Source organism: Lampris incognitus, chromosome 2 (assembly GCF_029633865.1).
Source record: "Lampris incognitus isolate fLamInc1 chromosome 2, fLamInc1.hap2, whole genome shotgun sequence".
Taxonomy (NCBI): Eukaryota; Metazoa; Chordata; class Actinopteri; order Lampriformes; family Lampridae; genus Lampris; species Lampris incognitus.
Genome location: NC_079212.1, coordinates 145623536 through 145649882, shown reverse-complemented (window position 1 = coordinate 145649882; position 26347 = coordinate 145623536). Strand labels below are relative to the sequence as shown.

The following is a 26347-nucleotide window of genomic DNA, read 5'->3' as shown; positions in this document are numbered from 1 at the left end:
ACAGTCGTCATGTGTACTATTAAAAAAGGATTTGGGAATAGTTGCAATCACAGCATTGTAAGATGGTGACAGATGTACTCTTAGCCCCCCCCCCCCCCCCCGCCCCGGTTCAGGGATGGTCGTTCCCTCTTCACATAGATGGTCCCTTTGACTCCCTGTTAAAACCAGCGTTCCTCCTTATCAAGGATGTGCACAACCTCATCCCTGAAAGAGTGGCCACTGGCCTGTAGATGGGTGGAGAATGTGGAGTCCTGGCCTGACGTGTTAGCTCTCCTGTGTTATGCCATCACTTGGCCAGGGTCTGTTTGGTTTCCCCGATGTATAAGTCACGGCAATCCTCCTGGCACCTAACAGCAAACGCTGGTTCAAATGGGGAGTCAAAGAGGCCATCTGTGTGAAGAGGGAACGACCACCCCTGAACCACAGGAGAGCGGGGCTAAGAGTACATCTGTCACCATCTTACAATGCAGTGATTGCAAACATTCCCCAATCCTCTGTGAATAGTACACATGACGACTGTAGCTCTAGTTAATGGTCATGGCAATTTGCATATGAAACTGATCGTTGGTTTCAGTCGTTATATCACTGTATTGTTTATAAGGGTGGAGACACCTGCAGTCAGTTGAGACTGAAGAGGTCACTGATGCCCCCCTTCCACTACATCAGCGGTGGCTAACCATGTGCCCTGGAGAGAGAGCCATGTGTATGCTGGAATGAAAACCTGCATACACATGGCTTTCCATGGCACATGGTTAGCCCCCCCTGCACTACATGGTACCAGCTCAACTCGACTCGACTTTTTCGTTTTCCATTAATGGAAAGTACCGGCGTTTTGGTAATCGTTACCACTTTTCTGGTACCAGCTTTGTCGAGGTTCCAAAAAAACTGGAGCGGGTACCAAAATCAGTGCAGACCAGCTACAATGAGGGGGGTACTGCTACGGTGATGGAAAACCACACTCTTTGAGTCGAGCCGAACCGAATCGGTACCATGTAGCGGAAAAAGGGCATTAGATGAGTGATGAAACATTTCTCTCAATAAATGTTGTGTCCAGATGAACTGACTCACTTTTGTGTGATCTTCTTACCTGGATTATTGAGCATTAAGACTTTAACCACTGTTGTGTGCTGTCAATGCCACATGACAAATGACACTGGCTGTGTAACCGTCGCTTTTGGTGCTGTACTTCCCAAGTTTAGCTGCTCTTAAAATACAATGGGGACAAAAGGAAGACCCTATGCCAGAATTTACACAGGATCTTAAATGTTGACGAGACAGAAAGCTCCATGCTACAGGTCACTAAGTTCTGATAGTGGGTACGAGACACGGAGAGGAGGCGACCCGGCTGAGAACGAGTCTTCATTCAATTAGTTTTAAATCCCACTAAAGTCTCACTGGCCTCGTGACAGTCATATAAATAGACCCTCCCCATCAGCAGACAAAGGAACCAGCGAACAGCCTGAAACAACAGATGCACGCCGGCCTGGGATTTTACACTGAAGGTCAGGTTTCCATTTCTGTTGACAAAATCCTGCTAACCATTTCCAAAACTCTCAACGTTCAACACCAACTCTTCATCCCTCCAATTAAACACATCTGTTTATGGACATTACTGGACACGTTACGAGTTCAAAGCCACTCTGTGCATAACTGTAGTCCACTGACTTCCAGTTTCTACTGCAGCGGTCATACCAGTATCTTGTTCGTTGGCGTGTGCTGTTGACAATGGCATATTTTCGCAATGTCTGCAGGATTTACCATGAATAAATGTCAACCACATGCACAGAATTGTCAACAAACTTTCACCTGCACCTGCCGGCAGTTGCGAGGATGCTCATCCTCATGATTGTGGACGTAACTTGATATGTACAACTTCAGACTTTCCGCCCGTTTGCTGGTAGGTGCAGCTGAAAGTTTGTCGACAATTCTGTGCATTGACATTTCCATCCATCCATTATCTGAACCACTTATCCTGCTCTCAGGGTCGCAGGGATGCTGGAGCCTATCCCAGCAGTCATTGGGTGGCAGGCGGGGAGACACCCTGGGCAGGCCACCAGTCCATCACAGGGCCGACACATACACACAGACACACAGACACACACACACACACACACACACATATTCACACCTAGGGGCAATTTAGTATGGCTGATTCCCCTGACCTACATGTCTTTGGACTGTGGGAGGAAACCGGAGCACCTGGAGGAAACCCACACAGACACGGGGAGAACATGCAAACTCCACACAGAGGACGACCCGGGATGACCTCCAATGTTGGACTACCCCGGGGCTCGAACCCAGGACCTTCTTGCTGTGAGGCGACCGCACTAACTACTGCGCCACAGTGCCGCCTGCCGTTGACATTTATCCATGGCAAATCTTGCAGGCATCGCCAAAAATATGCCATTGTCAACAGCACACGCCAACAACCAGGAAGCTGGTATGACCGCTGCAGTAGAACCCGAAAGTCCGTGGACTACCGTTATGCACAGAGCCAATTGGACACATATGACGAACTGTATGTTGGGAAGAGTTGCACCCAGTGTGGCCAGCAGAGGGCAGCCCTGCCCACTCAACTCACACAACACGACTCCAACAAAATGATGTGATACAAACAACTTCTGAAGAGTTACACTTTGAATAAGAATACAGTCACTGTACACCCGTCTGAGATTTAGCTGAAACTGAATATCACACATTATACTATAATAGTTGATTTATAAAACAGATGGCTGACTATGACCTGTCAGTCCAGTTTAGCGGTCTTGACTTGGTGAACACAAAAAGAGTGACTAGTTGGTTGTAGATATTCAAAAGAGAGACAAAAAAACCCCATAAAACTTGTATATGAACAGGAAATGGATGACAGGCAGCACACAAGGACCATTTCATTCCTAAAAACGAAATCTCATCTCATCTCATCCCATCCATCCATCCATCCATCCATCCATCCATCCATCCATCCATCCATCCATCATCCAAACCACTTATCCTGCTCTCAGGGTTGCGGATGCTGGAACCTATCCCAGCAGTCATTGGGTGGCAGGCGGGGAGACACCCTGGACAGGCCACCAGGCCATCACAGGGCCGACACCCACACCCACACCCACACACACACACACACAAAAAAACACACACACACACAAATTCACACCTACGGACAATTTAGTACGGCCAATTCACCTGACCTACATGTCTTTGGACTGTGGGAGGAAACCGGAGCAACCGGAGGAAACCCACGCAGACACGGGGAGAACATGCAAACTCCACACAGAGGACGACCCGGGATGACCCCCAAGTTTGGACTACCCCGGGGCTCAAACCCAAGACCTTTTTGCTGTGAGGTGACTGCGCTAACCACTGCGCCACCGTGTCGCCCCATCACATTAAATAGCTTTTTTTTTTTTTTTTTTATAAATTTATTTCTGATTTTTCCCTTTTTCTCCCAATTTAGTGGCCAATCGATCCCTATTTTAATTCAAACACCCACCCTCGCACTGTATGCGTTCGCCAACTGCATCTCTCCGGCCGGCAGTCTCGAAGGAGACCGCCTCGCCACTTTCGTGACAAGGCGACTCCAAGCCGAACCACTGTTTTTCCGACACACACAGAGACGCATTCACGTGACGAACACAAGCCGACTCCGCCCCCCTCCCGAAGACAGCGTTGCCAATGATCGCTGCTTCGTCGAGTCCGGCCATAGTCGGATCTGACGAGACCGGGGCGCGAACCCCAGTCCTCAGTGGGCAACTGCATCGACACAGAGCCGATGCTTAGACCGCTACACCACCGCGGACTCCTACATTAAATAGCTTTTTATAACAGTCCTGACCACTACACATGGCCCCACTATCAACTCTGACTGAAAAAATAAACAGGGCGACAGCGGTTTTTTTTAAACCCCCCCCCCTTTTCTCCCCAATTGTACCCGTCCAATTACGTCAACTCCGCCGAGCCATCCCAGTCGCTGCTCCACCCCCTTACTACCACATGCCTCCTCCCATACATGTGGAGTCACCAGCCGATTCTTTTCGCCTGACAGTGAGGAGTTTCACCAGGGGGACGTAGCGCGTGGGAGGATCACGCTATTCCCCCCAGCCCCCCACCCCCCCGAACAGGCGCCCCGACCGGCCAGGGAAGGCGCTAGTGCAGCGACCAGGACACAAACCCACATCCGGCTTCCCACCCGCAGACACGGCCAATTGTGTCTGTAGGGACACCCGACCAAGCCGGAGGTAACACGGGGATTCGAACCGCCGATCCCCATGTTGGTAGGCAACGGAATAGACCGCCACGCTACCCGGACGCCCCAAGAGGAAGACAGCTGATGTAAAACACATTGACATCCAAGTTTTATTGATCCTTTAAATTCTGAAACGTGCGATTGCCCTTGCATCTCCTCGAGTCAGCACCTCCCACCAAACCTCCATCCGTGAAGCCAAGTTCAGATGGACTTTGAGGGTTTTAAATGGGCACAACAACCAACAGCACACCCCAAACACCTTCTATTACATGACATGACCACAACGGCACGGGAAAATCTGCCTGAAGCCCAAAAGCCAGATTCAGGCTTGACGCAAATCCCAGAACACACCCCAGCACGGTACCTGCAACTCATTCAAGTTCTTATCACGGTACCACCTGACCACTTGTCCGACCCAAACAACCCCCCCAACACAGACCGAGAGGAAGAGTCCAGGCAAGGCAGCATGCACCTTTCACACACACACACACACACACACACACACACACACACACACACACACACACACACAGGTACACACATGATGATTTGGTCAACAGGACGGACACAGACCTTCCCTAAGGCTCACCTGGTTTCTTGGGGGTCGGCTCATGAGCGAGGCTTTAGGGCGTCCGTCTCCTCTTATAAACCCACTCGGCCGCCGATGCAGCAGGTCCACCCAGACTGGGAGTGTCTTACTAGGAAACGTCTAAACCAATTAGTGAATGAGAAAGCTAAAGCATCACCCCCCCCCCGCACACACACACACCACCACTTACCACCACTACCACCCAGTCCTCCTCCCTCCTCCCGCTCCACCTCTCATCTTCCTCCCTTCATGGTCGAAATCCATTTATGTCGTTAAGCAGCTCCCACGGCTTGTTTTTGCCAACCGCAGCAAATAATATCAGCTCTGAATTATTCACCCAAAGCTTTCTGCACTAAAAGCCTCTGATTGCTGTGCCACAGGAAAGAATGCTAAGTGGTGGACAATAATGAGGGACACACACACACACACACACACACACACACACACAGCCGAGCGCCGCAGACAGAAACCACACCAGCGGCTGTTTTGGACTGGTTCACTGGAGGCGTCTCAGTACCTGTTGTGTTCATGTTAAACCCACATTTGAAGAGCAAAGGGATAGAGAATCTGACCTACACCAACCACCTTCACTTACTCTGATGGATTTACTCCGCAACACTAAGCAAACACAACTGTATAGCGTTTTCATGTGTCGTTAACTGTAAGTCCCGGTTCAGTTTTGTGACTTGCACACCAGACCTGCAGCCTATACAGGCATTACTGTGAGCAATGCGAGGAAGAGATGAAGCAAAATAAAGTCTAACGGTTTACCGTCCAGCAATTACTGAATCAACTAACCGAATATTCTTAATCCTATCTGAATTGAACAACAACATCGAGAATAAGGACCTGATCTTAAACAACACCGAATGCTAATCTCCACACTGGTTGTTGGAGCAGCTGTAAATTTCAAGACAAACTACTGACCCACATTTAAACCACCTTTAAACCACATTTAAACAAATTAACCACATCTAGACTACCTAACCACATTTAAACCACATTTAAACTACTTAACCACATCTAGACTACCTAACCACATCTAGACTACCTAACCACATCTAGACTCCCTAATCACATTTAGACTACCTAACCACATTTAAACGACCTAAAACCATTTAAATGATCTAACCACATTTGAACTACCGAAATACACTTAAACGACCTAACCACATCTAAACTACTTAACCACATCTAGACTAACTAACCACATTTAAACGACCTAACCACATTTAAACTACTTAACCACATCTAGACTAACTAACCACATTTAAACGACCTAACCACATTTAAACTACTTAACCACATCTAGACTACCTAACCACATTTAAACAACCTAACCACATTTAAACTACCTAACCACAGTTAAACTACTTAAGCACATTTAAACTACCTAACCACATTTAAACTACTTAAGCAAATTTAAACTACCTAACCACATTTAAACTACTTAAGCACATTTAAACACTTAAGCACATTTGAACCACTTAAGCACATTTGAACTACTTAAACACATTTAAACTACCTAACCACATTTAAACTACTTAAGCACATTTAAACACTTAAGCACATTTGAACTACTTCAGCACATTTGAACCACTTAAGCACATTTGAACTACTTAAACACATTTAAACTACCTAACCACATTTAAACTACTTAAGCACATTTGAACTACTTCAGCACATTTGAACTACTTAAACAAATTTAAACTACCTAACCACATTTAAACTACTTAAGCACATCTACACCACTTAAGCACTTTTGAACTACTTAAGCACATTTAAACTACCTAACCACATTTAAGCTACTTAATAACATTTAAACTACTTAAGCACATTTAAGCTACCTAACCACATTTAAACTACTTAACCACATGTAAACTAATTAACCGCATGCAAACTACTTAAACACATTTAAACTACTTAACCACATGTAAACTATTTAACGACATTTACAAAACCAAACTAATCATGCATAAATCCAAATCTAAATTGGCCAGACAGTGGAGGAAAGCTTCAGATAAGACAAGAGATTATAAAACCATCCAAACACTGGAGCTGAAAGTCCCTCCTTCTGGTCTACATGTTGCTTAACACTAAATGAAGGGAACCGGTTTGGATCATTTTACCTTCATAAAATCTGACATGACGTTTTAAGTGAGACAGTAACCTTTCCCTGGACTGTGGCTTTCTTGACGAGGACATATTTTCCATCTCACATGTAGCTGGACCCACCAGAGGGGAGCTCAATAAACTCTAAACAATGACAAAAACGTAATTTATACTACTGTACCGCATATGTCTTAAGCTTGTCATGGATCCCTCTTTCAAATGTCAATAATTGGAAAAATTTCCTGTCGAGTATCAATATATCCTGTGAAATTTCGGGGGAAATTTTTTTTATAAAAAGCCCACAAATTAATAATAAATCATTATCATAATGATAACAATAACACTCACAATGCTAGTAAGAATGGTGACACGATCATAAAATGCAAACATTCTGCTGGGATACATTTGGCATCTAGGTGATACTTTGTCCCACAAGTCAAGTAGCTACTCCGTTTATGTTGTGTTCAGATGGACGAAACAAGTCGTTTGCTGTTTGTTGGTTTAGGAGGCATGCAGGGTGGCGGTAGAATGTAACATCGTCTCCGTGTGGTCACCCAATGTGTTGCACTACAAAATCAAATTAATATGAAAAAACAGGCCATCAAAAATTAAGTTTTATTTCAATCTTACGAACATTGATGCCACAAGATTTTCTCGATATAACAAAGCCCCGATCAATATTCAATATAGATATTTGATGGCATCCCTAGAATGCAGACGATGGATATACAGTAGCGGGTGTACTAATGTATCTCTACCATCAGATCAGTGACACTAAGAGGAAGCTGTATTGAGAATAATGAGACGTACGCAAACCGATTCCACTGACAACGCACTTAAAATCCTGCACTTCAGCAAAATTTGAGCTTCAATATCCCAATATTCATAGTATCTGTTTGGACTGGACAAAACAGTGAAATGGCAGAGACAGAGAGAGAGAGAGAGAGAGAGAGAGAGAGAGAGAGAGAGAGAGAGACACACACACACACACACACACACACACACACACACACACACACACACAGAGGGAGAGAGACAGACAGACAGACAGACAGAGCGAGAGAGCGAGAGAGAGAATTTGAATTTTAAAACAGACTTATTTCTATCTGGTTCCGTTCACGCAAAGTTTTTCGCTATCAAAAATCACAACAAAAATAAATTCATTGAAAAACTCAAAACGAGGGCATCCGGGTGGCGTGGCGGTCTATTCCGTTGCATACCAACACGGGGATTGCTGATTTGAATCCCTGTGTTAACTCCGGCTTGGTCGGGCGTCCCTACAAACACAATTGGCCGTGTCTGTGGGTGGGAAGCCGGATGTGGGTATGTGTCCTGGTTGCTGCACTAGCGCCTCATCTGGTTCGTTGGGGCGCCTGTTTGGGGGGAGGGAGGAACTGGGGGGAATAGCGTGATCTTCCCATGTGCTATGTCCCCCTGGTGAAACTCCTCACTGTCAGGTGAAAAGAAGCAGCTGGCGACTCCACATGTATCAGAGGAGGCCTGTGGTAGTCTGCAGCCCTCCCCAGATCAGCAGAGGGGGTGGAGCAGCAACCAGGATGGCTTGGAAGAGTGGGGTAATTGGTCAAGTACAATTGGGGAGAACAAGGGGGAAAATAATAATAATTTTTAAAAAAAACTCAAAACAAAAATACCAAAAAAAAAACATCCGACATTCAGAACCAAATAATTCTCTCTGACTGAACACAGCACATCCTGCATACCCCAAGTGTCCACAAAAACTTCTGTCTTTTTTGTCAGTCTATAAAAACCAAACTCCACTCTGAGCCAAGCTGCCAGCAGCCCAGTCAGCATCAGAACCACGTCTTCGGACCCCTCGCCCCTCACACGGCTTTTCCTTCTTTTCCAAATAGCTAATTTGGCCAGAGTGAGGAGCTCGGACATCCGGCAGGAGCTCGGAGTAGGGTCACTGCTCCCTCGCGTCGAAAGGAGCCAGTTGAGGTGGTTCAGGCATCTGCTCAGGATGCCTCCTGGGCGCCTTCCTTTGGAGGTTTTCCGGGCATGGCCAACTGGGAGGAGACCCCGGGGCAGACCCAGAACTTGCTGGAGGAACTACATGTCCAATCTGGCCTGGGAACGCCTTGGGATCCCCCAGGAGGATCTAGAGGGCGTTGCTGGGGAGAGGGACGTCTGGAGTGCCCTACTTAGCTTGCTGCTACTGCGACCCGACCCCGGAGAAGCGGCTGAAGATGAATGAATGAAATGAAATTCATTAACGCCTGTACAGATTTTTTCTTTGTAGAGTAGCGTGGACCATAGATAAAAAGACAAAGAAAATCTTTCTCCTAAGCTCTGAAACCATGCCTATAGTAGGCTAAATAGTCTGACCAGTCTGGGATGCTGGATAAACACATGGTATATTGTTTCTGTCTGCAAGCAGAAAGGACAGTTGTTCCCTGTGCCAGGATTGAGGTGCACCAGATACCCGTTGGTAGCTATGGCCCCAAGTACAATCCTCCACTGGAGGTCACCTGTCCGTTTGTTAATGGGAGGTTGGTACAGGGACCGCTAACAGCCCCCTGGGGATGATCCTACACCAAAAAACTCAGTCCATCTCGACACCTTCACCCCTGCCAGGGAGCATAAGTTTGAAACCTTCACACTGATATAATGGGCTATTTTTTACCCTAGTGGCTAGGGTCTTTAGAGGCAGCAGGATTTCCTCCTTATCTTGCCACTGTCCCACTGCAGGAGAGACAGATCGGGAAGGAAAGACACACTCATACTCATTATCCCATTGGTCAGATAGATTACGACCAGCAAACGCTCTGACGGCTTCTGGCAGGGAAGCACAGACTTCTTCCACCAGCCTGAGCAGCAGTCTGTTGGATCTGATGTTGAGCAGTTCAGCTAGATGGGTGATGGATGTCTTCATGAGATGACCCAGCTTAACACAGCCAGCTTCTCTCAGTCGGGATCTCAGGCTAACGGAAGACAAAACGTGAGCGGTGATGAAACTGTTTCCAGACAAGGGCTCGTCAAAGAGCCAGATCCTTGCTGTCATCACACTTCCCGGTGGAACATTAAAACCTGCCACGCCCGTAAGAGAGACTAGTAAAAAGTTGTCAGACCAGTTAAATCCAGGGACTGGGGCTGAAGCAGGAACAAGTGTTTGTCGTAGCCTAGGCGTCCAGCCCTCCTTAGCAGCCAACAGGCAGTATTTGTCCATGGCAGGCCAAAGCTGTAAAGCAACCTCTGAACTGTCTGCAGCCTGAAGGCTGTGATCCATGATTCGATGTTTACCAGGCCCTGTCCTCCCTCCTGTACCGGCAGGTACAGTATCGCTGATCTCAGCCAGTGTTGCTCTGACCAGAAGAAATCCATAACTGCCCTCTGAATTCCTTCCATCAGGCCCCCTGGTGGAGATAAGACTATCAGTTTGTTCGGCATCTGCTGGCTCCCATCCAGGGGAGCACCAGTGTTAGTGCACTCCTCGGCCGGCCCAGCCCCTGGCTCAGGGCGCCCCTCAGCTGGCCTATGAGGACAAGCGTTCCGCTTGTACCCCACATCCCCACACTCAAACATTTAATGCTGGTGTACACCATGTAATGTCCCTCCCCATGTTTTATTCTGAAGGAAACCTCCAGCATCTGTGACAGACAATTCAGATACATGAACACCTGTCTCTGGAGGGATTGGACATGTTTCACTTCATCATTTGTACAGCCTAGCCCAGGGGTGGGCAATCTTATCTAGAACGGGCCAGTGTGGGTGAAGATTTTTGTTCCAACCAAGCAGTCACACACCTGATCCCACTAATCAACCAGGACAGTCTTTGCTGAGTAACTTGATTAGGAGACACAGGTGTGTAACTGCTTGGTTGGAACAAAAACCTTCACCCACACTGGCACTTTCTGGATAAGATTGCCCACCCCTGGCCTAGCCCCACAGTCCTACAATTGTTCGCCAGCTTCCCGAAACGCTGCAGCTCCCACTCCAATGCCTCATTGGGAATGAACGGTGGAACACCGGAGACAGTGATCCGGGTGGAAGGCATGGCGAGCGGGGAAACCTGCAGAGAGACGCCACTCGCTATTAGCTCTCCACAAAATGCTCTTCTTTCAGGAAAACAACCACACCTTTGTTCATCTTGGAGGCATAGGACAAGCCGGCGTGTCCCACACGGTCTCCTACAGCCAGGAGAACTGCCTGTAGTGGAACAGATGGATTGGGCTGAACCCAAACTACATGTCGGACAGAGAGAGAAAGCGTCGCTAAGAACACCATCTCTCTCACACCGAGAAAAAAAAGAAACAAACACACAGACTACAGCAAATGCAGCCCACGACCAATAAACACACTCAATCTGACACCATCAGCCCTAAAGACAAAAAATCCTGCTATAAAATGATAAATACATCGAATTTACTAACAGCAGGTCGCTCTCACCAAACACACTGACACACCGACTCCCAGCATGCACCGAGAGAGAGAGAGAGAGAGAGAGAGAGAGAGAGAGAGAGAGAGAGAGAGAGAGAGAGAGCGAGAGACCGAGAGACCGAGAGAGAGAGAATGTGGGTAAAGGGTTCGAGGATCATGGCCCATCATCACTCATGGCGCGCTGGAAAACCGTTAAAGCGTTTTACAATGGTCACAGCAGGACACTGATGACTAAAAGCCTCCATGAAGAACAACACAACTCATCCTACAGAGGCCCTAGAGGAGCTTCTGGCTGATAAATGGACCGAGAGACAGAGGAAAAACAATATGGCTCCTTTGTCTTTTTTCATCTGTTGTGTTGTTCAGGTGCCCCTGACGATATTCAAATCGAGCTTTGACACCTCTGGATGATGGAGCTGGTTCAAGCTTTTGTGAAGGCGAAATTTTTTAAGACTACTTTGAAGCGATATTAGATTTTTTTAGGGCCCTTTCACACGTATGTTGTTTAGTCCGGACTTTCAGACTTTCCAGAAAAGTCCGAACCAGATTGCCAGGTGTGAAACCTCTTGGACCAGGGTACAGGGATCAAAGACTCGGTCTTTGGTCCAAGCTCAGGAGGTAGTCTCGGTTCAGACCAAGGTTCATGAATGTCTAATGTGAAATCAAAGGTTCGGACTTTCGGATCAATCATAGGAAGTGATAAAACAAACACAAACAGTAACACCTAGCAACAGCGAGCGCACCTGGCAACAACGAGCGCCCCCTTGGCGGCAACCACGAGCCAAAAGTTCAAGTCAAGGTCCACTGGTATGAAAGCAAAAGTCCTGAACCTAATGATTATAAAATAACAGATGTGAAAGCACCAGAACCAGACTCTGGTTCAGACCTTGGTTTGGACTTTCAAGTGTGAAAGGGACCTTAAAGACTTTTCTGTATAGTCCACATGAAAATGGACACAGTAAAACCATAAGAAACAGAAAATTACGACAGCACTTCCTGTTTTTCTCCATATGAATGAGATTCAAAACGGCACCGTGAAACTACTCAGGTGATAGTGGAGTTCACAGGGAACGATACTGTAGCAAATTCAGGGGGCAGCCGGGATGCGAACCCAAGTCTCCCGCACCACGGGCGACTATGTTAACCAGTCGACTAAAGGGTCGGACCCGTTAGCCAAGGGCTAGCAAGTCTACTCAACCGTGGTCGTAACAATACCCCCCTCCTTCGGGAAGTGCGTCCCCGCGCTTCGGCATACCAGCTCCCTCACGGCTCTGGGGGTGCACGCTCTTCCGATGGCCTCACCATCCCACTTCTGACACCGATGCAGCGAATTCAAGGGGCAGCCCGGACGCGAACCTGGGTCTCCCACACCACGGGTGACTATGTTAACCAGTCGACCAAAGGGTCCAACCTGTTAGCCAAGGGCTAGCAAGTCTACTCAACCGTGGTCGTTACAATATCGTCACCTTCTTGAAATAACGACCTAAATCATATTTTCAAGTTTTTAAAAAAAAACAGAACTGACAAATTTTGTTTCAGTTTCAGTTTATTCTGTTTTTTGAAAAACTTGAAAATAGGACGTAGGCCATTATTTTAAGCAGGTGACGATATGATGCCCCTCGACATGATGCTTAAGGCCAAGTTCACGGCTTTGGTAAAGACATTGGATAAACTGTATAGCATGCCACCCTGCACATATTTTAGCCAGGTTACCATAGAGCTATATAAAATGTGCAGGAAGAGAGTCGGAGTGGAGCTAAAAACAGTGGATTTTTTTGCAACCACCATGGATTTTTTTTTGTTGCTACTAACAAGGACATGTGGTCAAGCCGTACAGCAGAGCCCTACCAGAGTCAGACCATTGATTTCATCAATGAAGAAATCCACCTCAAAGCTCTCTGTCTCCAGACTGCTTACTTCCTAAACGGCCACACTCGGGAGAACACTGCAGCTGGCCTGAGAGAAGGGCTAGCCAGCTGGGACCTCCATGAAGAAAACCATGTCTGCCTCACCACGGACCATCCATCGAACATGGTGAAGACAGCGCAGCTTAACGAGTGGACCAGACTCCAGCGTTTCAGCTACCCGTTACATCTTGCCACTGGTAAATTGCTTTCAGTGTGTGTGTGTGTGTGTGTGTGTGTGTGACTGAGTGAGTGAGTGAGTAAGAGAGAGAGAATAAGAGAATGTGAAAGATAAAGAACAGAACGGTTGAATGAATAATTTTCTAATGTAGTTGTATGTGTGTGTGTGTGTGTTAGCCTAATAACACTCAAATTATATCAAGTACACTAATTTAATTTTTTTCTTCATTTCTTTCACAAAATGCTATGGAAAATGACAGAGTGATAATTATAGTAATAATAATGATAATAACAATGATAATAAGAAGGATAACAAAAATAATAATGATGATGATAATAATAATGATGTAATAATAATATTAATGATGATATCGTGGAGGACGGGTTGAACTTCTACAGACCATGATGATAATAATAATAATGATGATGATTATAATAATAATAATAATGATGATAATAATCAGAGTGTCAAGAGCAACAGGGCTGTGCAAGAAGCATATTAATGTTCACAGTGTTTCTTTTTTAAGATTTTATTAAAAAGTGCAATCCACATGTTTGTATATTACATATTTATCACAACAACTTTGAGTTGTCTAAATATTTTTAGAGTGGTAGAGCCACAGACTTGGTATTTTTTATGTTTCTGCACTTCAGTTTGTGTGATGTTACTGTTACTGACTGGAGCTCAGTAAGATTGGTATTTATGTTCATATTAATGTTCACACCAGGCCTGTTCTGTAGATTTTATGAAAAAGTTAAGTCATGATAATTATATTACCCGTTTATGTTAATTAACAATATTATAATTATATTATCAGTTTATGATAATTAATAATATGAAAATTATATTACTTGGTTATGTTAATTACCAATATGATAATTATATTACCGGTTTATGATAATTAATAATATGATAATTATATTACCTGTTTATGTTATGTAATAATATAATACCTACATGACCTGTTTACAAGGCTGGACGTTAAATCAGTCAATATTCTGTGATTGAGGGTTTTTTTGTTTTTACAGTTTAGTAGTTAAATAAAGATATGTTTTTCATGTAGGCCTGGCCCGCAGGACAGAGCAGTTTATATGTTGACCACTTTATGTGTTGGTCATACGATAGAACGATTTATTGCTGTTTCCCGGAGAACACAGAAGATGATGAACTTTGAAAATAAAATCGCATACTGACTCACAATCGCATTATTGGTACAAAAAAAAACCAATTAGAATATTTTAGCTGTCAGATGCAGCAGATAAATCAATCAATCAATCAATCTAGGATAAAGAGCACAGAGAGGTCGACATCATCCAAGCTGATTCTCGCATCATCTACAGCTTCAACAAGGGCTTCCTTGCTGATGTGGTACACCCAGATTGAAACTGCTCAAATACAGAATTTATATTAAGGTGCAAGTTTAGCTGTTTGAAAACCAACTTCTCTAGAATTTTACTTAAAAAAAAAAAGAAGAGGGAGGTGTGAGATTGGCCTGCAGTTCTTACGGATCAAGGTTATTTTTAGGAAGAGGTGGTTTTACCACAGCCGTTTTCAAAGCGGAGGGTAAAACACCAGAAGAAAAGGAATGGTTCACTATGGGGAAAATTTCTTCTGCCAAACAACCAAATATGGTTTTCAAATATGAAGTAGGAACAGGATCAAATTGGCAAGTGGACGGCTTGAGGTGCATTACTACATCCCTGAGAACTTCATAATCAATAACAAGAGTTTTCATAGTGCATTCAGACTGGTGCACAGTGAGAAGGTGGAAGGACTACTTTTGAGGAGCTGATGAATGAAGAAAATGAGAGTGAGAGAAAAGGTTGGATGATGTGGGGATAGTGAACCAGGAAGTTGGGTGGATTAACAAGGAGGAAGTCAGAGCAGTTATGAAGATGATGAAGAGTGGAAAGGCGGTTGGTCCTGATGACATACCTGTGGAGGCATGGAGATGTTTAGGAGAGATGGCAGTGGGGTTTTTAACTAGATTGTTTAACACAATCTTGGAAAGTGAGAGGATGCCTGAGGAGTGGAGAAGAAGCATACTGGTACCGATTTTCAAGAACAAGGGTGATGTGCAGAACTGTAGCAGCTCCAGAGGTATGAAGTTGATCAGCCACAGCATGAAGATATGGGAAAGAGTAATAGAAGCTAGGTTAAGAGGAGAGGTGATGATCAGCAGCAGCAGTATGGTTTCATGCCAGGAAAGAGCACTACAGATGTGATGTTTGCTTGGAGAATGTTGATGGAGAAGTACAAAGAAGGCCAGAAGGAGTTACATTGTGTCTTTGTGGATTTAGAGAAAGCATACGACAAGGTGCCGAGAGAAGAGGTGGGGTATTGTATCAGCCAGGCTCAGCGTTTTCAGTTTTTACCGATTTTCACTGAAAAATACCCAGATTCTTTAAAAGGAGCAGATCGGTTTAAACTGATTTTCACCCGGGTTTTATGTTTCCACGGATCCAAAGGTTGTTCCTGTTCGTATGAGGTTATGTAATAGTGTCCTTTTTGTGGCGAAATTTGGCATGCTGGATGGCTTTGAAAAATAAAAACCGAAAACGCTGAGCCTTGTGTATGAGGAAGTCGGGAGTGGCAGAGACGTATGTAGGAGTGGTGCAGGATATGTATGAGGGAAGTGTGACAGTTTTGAGGTGTGCGGTTGGAATGACAGATGGGTTCAAGGTGGAGGTGGGATTACATCAAGGATCGGCTTCCTCTCATCTTCTCTACAGTTTCTTTTATGGTGAACGACATCCTCATTTTTCCAAGGTCGTCGGCGTCTGGCTTTAATCTTTTTAAAATGTGCTAGTGCTGCAGCATCAATGGTTCCAACAGCTTTGCTGTTAGGAGAATTGATCGACTCATCACACGTGGACGGTAGTGAAGGTGCAGGACGCTGTTAAAATATTCATCATTTACTCCAGATGTAATATGAAGTTTTTTACAACCTGCTCAGTGGTGCAATCAGAAAAGAAGATACAGTCACGGTAAGACAGATAAATCAGTAATGACCGAGTCTCGTGTACAAGACCTTGGTTATGAGTTGGGTCGTTTATGTGCTGTTTAACATCCAAGCAGGTAAGAAATGGCACGAGTTGACCTGCCTTAACATCTGTTGCTGTTTCAACATGTGCGTTAAAATCACCAACAATGGCAATGTAATCATAATTAATACAGATGATTGACAAAAGTTCTGCAAACTCTTCTATAAAAAAGGACCATAATAGCCCCGGTGGTCTATACACAGAAAGAGCAAGCACATTATTGTTTATTATCTTTCAATGGTATTATCTCAGCTCATCTCATCTCATCATCAGCTGCCTCTCCGGGGTTGGGTCACGGTGGCAACAAGCTAAGTAGGGCACTCCTGACATCCCTCTCCCCAGCAACGTCCTCCAGCTCCTCCTGGGGGATCCCAAGACATTCCTGGGCCAGATTGGACATGTAGTCACTCCAGCAAGTTCTGGGTCTACCCCGGGGTCTCCTCCCAGTTGGACATGCCCAGAAAACCTCCAAAGGAAGGCACTGAGGAGGCATCCTCATCAGATGCCCGAACCACCTCAACTGGCTCCTTTCGACGCGAAGCAGCAGCAGCTCTACTCCGAGCTCCCTCCAGATGTCCGAGTTCCTCACCCTATCTCTAAGGCTGAGCCCAGACACCCTACGGAGGAAACGCCTTTCAGCCTCTTGTATTCGCGATCTCCTCCTTTCGGTCATGAGCCAAAGCTCATGACCATAGGTGAGGGTTGGAATGAAGATTGACTGGTAAATTGAGAGCTTTGTCTTCCGGCTCAGCTCCCTTTTCAATGGTCTGGTACAACATCCACATTATTGCTGATGCTGCACCAATCCGTCTACTCCATCCTACCCTCACTCGTGAACAAGACCCTGAGCTACATGAACTCCTTCACTTGAGGTAACAACTCATCCTCAACCCGGAGGGAGCAATCCACCATTTTCCAGTAGAGAACCATGGCCTCAGACTTGGAGGTGCTGATTCTCATCCCGGCCATTTCACACTCAGCTGCAAACCGCCCCAGTGCGCGCTGAAGGTCGCGTTCTGATGAAGCCAACAAAACCACATCATCTGCGAAGAGAAGAGATGCAATTCTGAGGTTCCCAAAACGGACACACTCCTCACTATGGCTGCACCTTGTGATCCTGTTCATGAATATCACAAACAGAATCGGAGACAAGGGACAACCTTGGCGGAGTCTGACACCCACCGAAAACATGTTTTACTGTATGCCGACTTTTTTATGCTCGACTTTTTTCCAATGGTATTATATTGGAATGAAATTCAGATACCGTCATATTGTGACGTACAATTAGATTCATGATAACTGGAATCTATTGCATAAAATTTCATAAAATGAGGTGTGAAATATTTGACGTAGTATTATTTGAAAACTAGTTCTGCTTTGATATTATACTTTACATTACCAAACATGTGATGAATCTCAGCTGGATTCTTCAACATGGTATTTATGCATATGTGAGCAGATATCATGATATAGTTTGATATCATGTAACATTTTCTATGATTATCATGATAATGATATTTTCCATATTTTTATTTTCCATAATTTTTATTGAAAATGGGAAAAATTGGCCAAAACCACTTGGATGGAAATATGGTAATATAAATTCCTTTTGGCAGCAAAATATATCCATGTTAAAAAGCCATTGGGTTAATGGGACAGTCAAATAAATACACTATATATAAAAATATGAAAAAAATTTTGATTTTGATTTGGATTATACTATATTAATCCCTGTGATGGCCTGGTGGCCTGTCCAGGGTGTCTCCCCGCCTGCCGCCCAGTGATGGCTGGGATAGGCTCCAGCATCCCCACGACCCTGAGTAAGGATAAGCGGTTTGGATAATGGATGGATATTAATCCTGTGGGGAAATTCCTCTCTGCCTTTAACCCATCCTAGTTGTGTAGCTGGGAGCAGTGGGCAGCCGCCGTGCAGCACCCAGGGACCAACTCCAGTTCGTCTTGCCATGCCTTGCTCAGGGGCACAGACAGGAGTATTAACCCTAACATGCATGTCTTTCTGATGGTGGGGAATCTGGAGCACCCGGAGAAAACCCACCGCAGACATTGGGAGAACATGCAAACTCCACACAGAGGACGACCTGGGATGACCCCCAAGGTTGGACAACCCTGGTGTTCGAGCCCAGGACTTTCCAGCTGTGAGGCGACAGCACTAACCACTGGGCCACTGTGCTGCCCAAATACACAAACATATTAAATACAAGATGAAAACGTAGAAAACCGTGCTGTTGTTGTTGAGGCGTTGTGGTGATGATGTGAAGCTGCTCAGGGCAAAAGTGTATTATGAAGCCTTATCGCAGCTGGAAGGAAAGAATTGCTAAAATTCTTGATATCTAAATTCCTTTGTATTAAATTATATATAACATGAAGGAATTAAAACACTGCACTAAAACAACAACAACAACAAGGCGTCAACTGATCCAACTCTGGGCTCGTGCTGCAGTATTGAGAGAGAAAACGTCTGGAGTTTTTTTCTATGTTGGAAAACAGCACATTAACCCAAAGTGGAGATTAAATGACAGAAATGATTGAGAAGGATCAAAGTCCTCTTCCTGTCAGTCGGCTCAGACTGATGGATGGAGGGAAGAGGAGGGCAGATCGATCCCCGTCACCTCGAGCAGCTGGAGGGACTGTTTGCACTTTTAAAAGGACAGAGATGTGACAGGGGCCAGATAAATATCTGACAGAGAGGTTGTTACGAGCAGCTCTCCACCGTCAGGCCTTCTGAATACACCAAATCAGCAGAACAAAGCCTCATCTGAGCCCATAAAACAAGCTGCTGGATGACGGAGCACCTTCACCCACAGATGAAGACTTCTGGGAAAGTCCAAATCACCGAAACCATCCGTCCATTCATCTAAATGAGATGGATGGATTTAAACGCTCAAAAAACTGCGGCATAATTTGAAAAATGTGTCAATTCAGATGGGAATGATGAACACCAACAGCACTGCCCAAAGCCCCACCTGCTCACTGTAAATGAAGATGATAAAATGCATCTTCCATATCTACACCAGTTATTAACGCCCTTCTTGTCCTCACTGGGTTTGTCTGCGTAGTGTAAAATAAGCTGCTGGAGTTGCTGATGGTGTGAAAAGCAGCCTTGCATCAGCACCGCTATCAGCTTTGTTCTGAGTAGTGCACTGCCAGCTAAACAGCAGATGATGACTTTTCTGTGTGGTGTTACTTTACTAATGGATGCTGAGGCCATCATGACATGACAGCCATTCTCCCAAACCACAGTCATCATGCTAACTACAGCTGGCTCTCACACACCACAGTCATCATGCTAACCACAGCTAGCTCTCACACACCACAATCATCATGCCAACTACAGCTAGCTCTCACACACCACAGTCATCATGCCAACTACAGCTAGCTCTCACATACCAGAGTCATCATGCTAACCACAGCTAGCTCTCACACACCACAGTCATCATGCCAACTACAGCTAGCTCTCACATACCAGAGTCATCATGCTAACCACAGCTAGCTCTCACACACCACAGTCATCATGCCAACTACAGCTAGCTCTCACATCACAGTCATCATGTTAATCACAGCTAGCTCTCACACACCACAGTCATCATGGCTGACTACAGCTAGTTCTCCCACACCACAGTCATCATGGCTAACCACAGCTAGCTTTCTCGCACCACAGTCATCATGCTAACCACAACTAGCTCTCACACACCACAGTCATCATGTTAACCACAGCTAGCTCTCACACACCACAGTCATCATGGCTGACTACAGCTAGCTCTCCCACACCAGTCGTCATGCTAACCACAGCTAGCTCTCACACACCAGTCATCATGCTAAATACAGCTAGCTCTCACATACCACAGTCATGCCTTACACATACGAAATAGGTAGTGATTGTACAGAAAACGGCTTGTGTTCTATCATAACAGGTGTGTGAAATTCACATTTGACCAGAAATGTAAAGCGCTTTGAGTGGCTGTTGCAACTAGAAAAGCGCTATATAAAATGCAACTTGATTGATTGATTGATCATGCTAACTACAGCTAGCTCTCACACCACAGTCATGGCTGACTACAGCTAGCTCTCACACACCACAGTCATCATGACTGACTACAGCTAGCTCTCACACACCACAGTCATCATGGCTGACTACAGCTAGCTCTCACACATCAGCCAACAAAACCCAGTCCAAGTCTTTCATGAAACTGTAAAAACAAAAATACCCATCATCTACAAAACAAACTGAAACATAAACCAGTGTAAATCCAGCTTTCTTTGAAATTGTGGGACACGTCATCATGAATGCACACGGATGCATTAACAGCACATTAAAATAAAGTGTGAGGTGTCACTCCACATGCAATAACCGGAAATATTAAAGCTCAAACTGAAAGTGAAAAAAAAATGCATTTCAAAAAAATGCTAGAATCAAAAACGATCTGGTCAGTGTGTGGATATAATGTGGATGTGTTGATGTGAGACTAGATGTGTTGTGGTTGTGGTAACAGTGATGCAACTTAAATGTTGTCATTCCCTGGTCTTAATGGCTGCATTACAGTAAAGGGAGACCGTTTTCTGAACATACTCCACTCTTTGTCTAACTGCTTGGTCATCACATCCACATTACTAATGATCGTTTATCAACATCTACTGCTGGGTAAACATCTTATGGAAGACCAAGTAGTCGTCCCCTAAATATCACATCATCATCCATATGGAGGTGTTCAGTCAGAAATATTGTGATATGTAATTCTGTCAGCATCACCCTGGCCTAAATCCAACCTACAAACTTTAGCTGACACACAGACAGGCAACAAAAAAGACAGAAAGAAACAGACAGACAGAAAGAAACAAGACAGACGGGTACCTGTAGAATTGCAGCTGACGTTTGGGGCTCCCATAGCGAGCGCTGAGGGAGAGGAGGAGAGAGAGGGGAGAGAAGGTTAATGTGGTGCAGGAAACAGAAGGAGTTAGTACCGGTGCGGGGTCAGATACAGACAGACAACATGGAGGAGGACCATGAACACCGAGACGGAGGGTGAGACGGGCGGCATAGAGTTAAAAACAGTACAGAGTAACAGACTGCAACATGAAAGAGATGATGTGTAGAGCAACGCCACTACTCTGCATATGTAAATATAACTGACGTCAAGGCTTTATAGTCTCCACACATACTTCACATTTCAATGTCCACACTTTCTTTGTTAATTACTTATTACATAAGAGGGTAATTTTGCTCTGTACTTAATAACTATACAAACATGTTATATTATATGACATGGTAGTGGATTTACTGCTACATACTTGCCTTGGCAAAAGCTTTCCTCTGGTAAAACAATAAATAATCTGTCTGTCTGTCTACATAATCTGGATTTATAATCTGCATTTACAATCACATCAGATGTGTGATGAATATATTATCTGGAACAAGCAACTGCGTATGTAAAGACTTTTCTAGATGTTTAATGCAATCTGAGGTCACAGAGTTTATGTGAGACCTCGGTGCTGACGTTTTGGCCAATGACATGCATAACGCCCAACTCCAAAGCCACAGTGCCCCCTTCTGGTCATCGCCTAGATGTCACATGAAACACAAACCGATAAGTGTTTGGCGCCATCTGTTGGCAGTGTATCAAAGAGCAGGAAACGTACTAGATTATGTATGGAACAGACAGTCTTGTGGTGGATGTTTAAGGGAGAAAAATTAATTCAATAAACTTTCTGAAATTACAGCAAATTTTAAAGATTGCACTATTTCAGGAATGTGCTTGTGTGAAGGGTTTAGAGTGTGAGCAAAATGTGAGCGGTTTGATTCCTGCAGATGTGTCCTGCAGGTTCCTTAAATACTTGGGGTCAACTGTCCAAAGTAATGGGGAGTGCAGCGGAGAGGTGAAGAAGAGAGTGCAGGCAGGGTGGAGTGGGTGGAGAAGAGAGTGCAGGCAGGGTGGAGTGGGTGAAAAAAAAGTGCCAGGAGTGATTTGTGACAGAAGGGTACCGGCAAGAGTTAAAGGGAAGGTTTTCAAGATGGTAGTGAGACCAGCTATGTTGTATGGTTTGGAGACAGTGGTACTGATGAAAAGACAGGAGGTGGAGGTGGAGGTGGCAGAGATGAAGATGGTAAGATTTTCATTGGGAGGGATGAAGAAGGACAGGATTAGGAACGAGTATATTAGAGGGACAGCTCAGGTTGGACGGTTTGGAGACAAAGCAAGAGAGACAAGATTGAGATGGTTTGGACATGTGTGGAGGAGAGATGCTGGGTATATTGGGAGAAGGATGCTGAATATGGAGCTGCCAGGGAAAAGGGAACGATTAAGGCCAAAGAGGAGGTTTATAGATGTGGTGAGGGAGGACATGCAGGTGGCTGGTGTGACAGAGGAAGATGCAGAGGACAGGAAGAGATGGAAACAGATGATCCGCTGTGGTGACCCCTAATGGCAGCAGCCAAAAGTAGTAGTAGTAGTAGTAGTAGTAGTAGTAGTAGATGTGTCCTGCAGGACTCGTAGCAAAGCATTTACTACCAAACCTGCTCCATCAGTCTAACTTTCTCCATAATGACAACTGTTCAAATAATATTTTACTGATTGTCAACTGGCACACAGAAGTCATCAGCCTTGCTGGGGTGGTGAAATAAAAACAACAGGTGTTACACTCTAAAAGCAGAATAATTGAGTGTCTGGTCTTAAAAATGACAACTAGAAAATAAAATCTAAGGGTTTCTGTGTCTCTAGGAATATCAAGCTTACAAGCGATTTAGATACTAATGTATATATATATATATGTATCCCCCTTTTCTCCCCAATTGTACTTGGCCAATTACCCCACTCTTCTGAGCCGTCCCGGTCTCTGCTCCACCCCCTCTGCCGATCTGGGGAGGGCTGCAGACTACCACATACCTCCTCCGATTCAGGTGGAGTCACCAGCCGCTTCTTTTCACCTGACTGTGAGGAGTTTCACCAGGGGGACGTAGCACGTAGGAGGATCACGCTATTCTCCCCCCAGCCCCCCCCCCGAACAGGTGCCCTGACCGACCAGAGGAGGCGCTAGTACAGCGACCAGGACACATACCCACATCCGGCTTCCCACCTGCAGACACAGCCAACTGTGCCTGTAGGGACGCTCGACCAAGCTGGAGGTAACACGGGTCAATCAAATAATCCAACATTGCTCGGGACATCCATTTTCAATGTTGAAAAAGTTTTCTGCGTCTTATAAAGTGATTCTCCAGTGTGTTTCACTACGGAGGAGAATGGGGGAGGCATCATTTCCAGTAAGGTGTGTCCTAGATTTCCAAAGCAGTGGGCGTAGGTTTGTTAGTGCCATTCTCGCCACCTTTGTGAGGACTATCTTACATTTAGAAGCCCCCAGACAATCGGAGGTCGTCTGGTATCGTGAGACTACAAAATCCTGAACAGATAATCAGAGAAAAAACACATGCATTGGTTCTTGTAGAGAAATTCTCTCGTCTGTCTTTTGTCCTCCCTCCATGGGGAAGGTTAAAGAACACAGCTTTGAAGATGAACCGTTTCAGTGCCTTGCTTAAGAGAACTTGGGCAGGCGGGAAGCCCCCTACACCCTGCTACTACTGTACAGCTTTGTGTGTGTGTTTGTGTGTGTGGTCCTCCTACCTGTAGATCATGCCTGGCGAGCCGGTCTGTCGGAGGGAGAGGCGGGCCGGGGAGTCGGTGGTAGATTCAGGATACATGGAGGCAGGAGGGTGGGGGCGTGGCCAGCCTGCCGGGGGTGTGGTTTATCGCGGGTTCAGCTTCTCTCACCTGTCAGGGCTGCTGCACAGGGAAACACAACAAAACCGTCCCGTTAGTGCCTGTCTTAAAAATGATTTGCTTCGAGTCTGAAGAACAGAGGTGACTTTTATATTCAAACGCTGAACGTGAAGGGTTTGCTTTAGCCACCAGGTCATTTCATACTACAGCAATTCAATCCACATTTTAGGAATTTCGTTCACATCATCATTCAGAACCGCCATCAACGAGACAAACATTGGAAACTAGATGTCTTGATGCATGCTCAATAATCCAGGTGAGAAAATTAAAGGTTGAATCAGTCCAGGGTGTCGCCCCGCCTGCCGCCCGATGACTGCTGGGATAGGCGCCAGCATCCCTGCGACCCTGATAAGCGGTTTGGATAATGGATGGATGGATGGATGGATGGATGGATGGAATCAGTTCATTGGGACACGTTTATTGAGACTCTTCAGTCTCAGCTGACTGCAGGTGTGCCCACCCTTATAAACAATACGGTGGCATGATGACTGAAACCAAAGATCATTTCATATGCAAATCACCGTGACCATTAACCTGCGTTTCAATGGCAATGTGTACTATTCACAGAGGATTGGGGCATGTTTGCAATCACAGTGTGGGTCAGCCTTTTGAACCAACAGCCATCAGGCTCCACAACAAGGCCCACCACCCCCCGCCCACTCACATGGGTACCAGGGGTCCTAGGCACCCATGGGATTGCCACTCATGGATAAAAGCCAATGAGTGCGATTGAAGCTTTTTCACCCCACCCCTCATTAATCCTCATGTTCTGTTCACTAATTAGCTTTGGCGATATTGTTCATCGGCCATATTGACCCAAACCAGCTTTGGATTTTATAGCCACACAATTGTAATATTTATTAAAAATACCTAATATGTCTTATCTTTATCTCACTTATTACTAATATTAACTAATGTTAACACCGTTTATGGTTAGACCGAGGCACCTTCATGGAACAAAACACAACTGAACCTGTTGACCACTAGATGGCACCAACTCCTCACTGTGCAGACCCGAGGCGAGCGCCCATCAGGCCAAGACGTCTGCTGGAGGCTCGTGTATACACGGTAACCCCGGATTTGCGAAACTCTCGCGCACTCTCAACACGTGCACAAGGTAGGTTAGGTTAAGGTTAGCTTGAGGTTAAGGTTGGTTCTAAGATACCGCGAGAGTTTCACAAATCTAAAGCTGCCATCTAGAAAAGGCCATACTGGAGCCTCCCGGGAGCACGAGTTTAGATTTGAACTCTCTCCCAGGAGGGACTACGTATACCAAAGAAGGACAACCGGGACGTCCTGCAGCTCAGACAGACCGACAGTGAAATATACAAAGTACACATTTCTACCGCATACGGAAGTGAAGCACAAAGAGGAGCAGGCCTACAATATCAGACAAGAACAACTCGCTCAGCGTGTGTGTTGAAACTTGTTCTTGTGAATAATTCAGGGTTCTCGGCCAAAGCAGCACTGTGGAGAAGAAAGGGGCCTCGGCTGGAGAAGAGCTGGACGTGGAAGAGAATTACTACGGGTCTGCAGACGCAAAAATACGAGAATCTCGCAGACACCGTTAATCAACTATCGGGATGGCATTCAGCTTCCCTACGGGGGTAAATAAAGTTGGCCTTACCTTCCTAAATCTTAGCCACTCCTAACACCACAATCCTGAGGAATTACATGTAAAGAAATGTCCTGTTTGATACTCCCTATCTCTGGCATAGTGAAGACAAATTCTCGTCCATCAATCTCCAACTCCTGCAGACTGTAGCTGCATGGGATGTGGATGGTTGGTGTCTGGTAGGGCTTTGCCAGGAAAAATGACAGGGTGCACAGTGTTCTCCATCTTCATCATAGCAGCCAGATGAGGAAGAAGGAGGCAGGTAGTGTGGAGTTAGAAGAAGCTGTTGTGTCTAACAGGCAGATATGACAGAACAAACTGGTAGAAGATCTTCACCAACACATAGTACAACACACACATTATCCAAACTGCTTATCCTGCTCTCAGGGTCGCGGGGATGCTGGAGCCTATCCCAGCAGTCATTGGGCGGCAGGTGGGGAGACACCCTGGACAGGCCGCCAGGCCATCACACAG

General features: G+C 45.5%; 1 protein-coding gene across 3 annotated transcripts in view; it reads right to left on the bottom strand.

Moving 5' to 3' along the window:
• The window catches only part of kcnab2a (potassium voltage-gated channel subfamily A regulatory beta subunit 2a), a 138047-nt gene extending 113868 nt beyond the window's left edge, over positions 1-24179 (bottom strand). Inside the window, exons 1-2 of one of the 3 annotated variants that reach the window (XM_056302124.1) lie at positions 24103-24179; positions 21342-21383 (exon numbers count right to left, since the gene is read on the bottom strand). In XM_056302124.1, coding sequence (XP_056158099.1) covers positions 21342-21383; positions 24103-24179 — 119 coding nt within the window. Of the gene's footprint in view, positions 1-4832; positions 4857-21341; positions 21384-24102 lie in introns of those variants that run through there. The other 2 variants (XM_056302128.1, XM_056302117.1) reach the window with 2 other exon arrangements.
• Positions 24180-26347: the final 2168 nt, after the last annotated feature.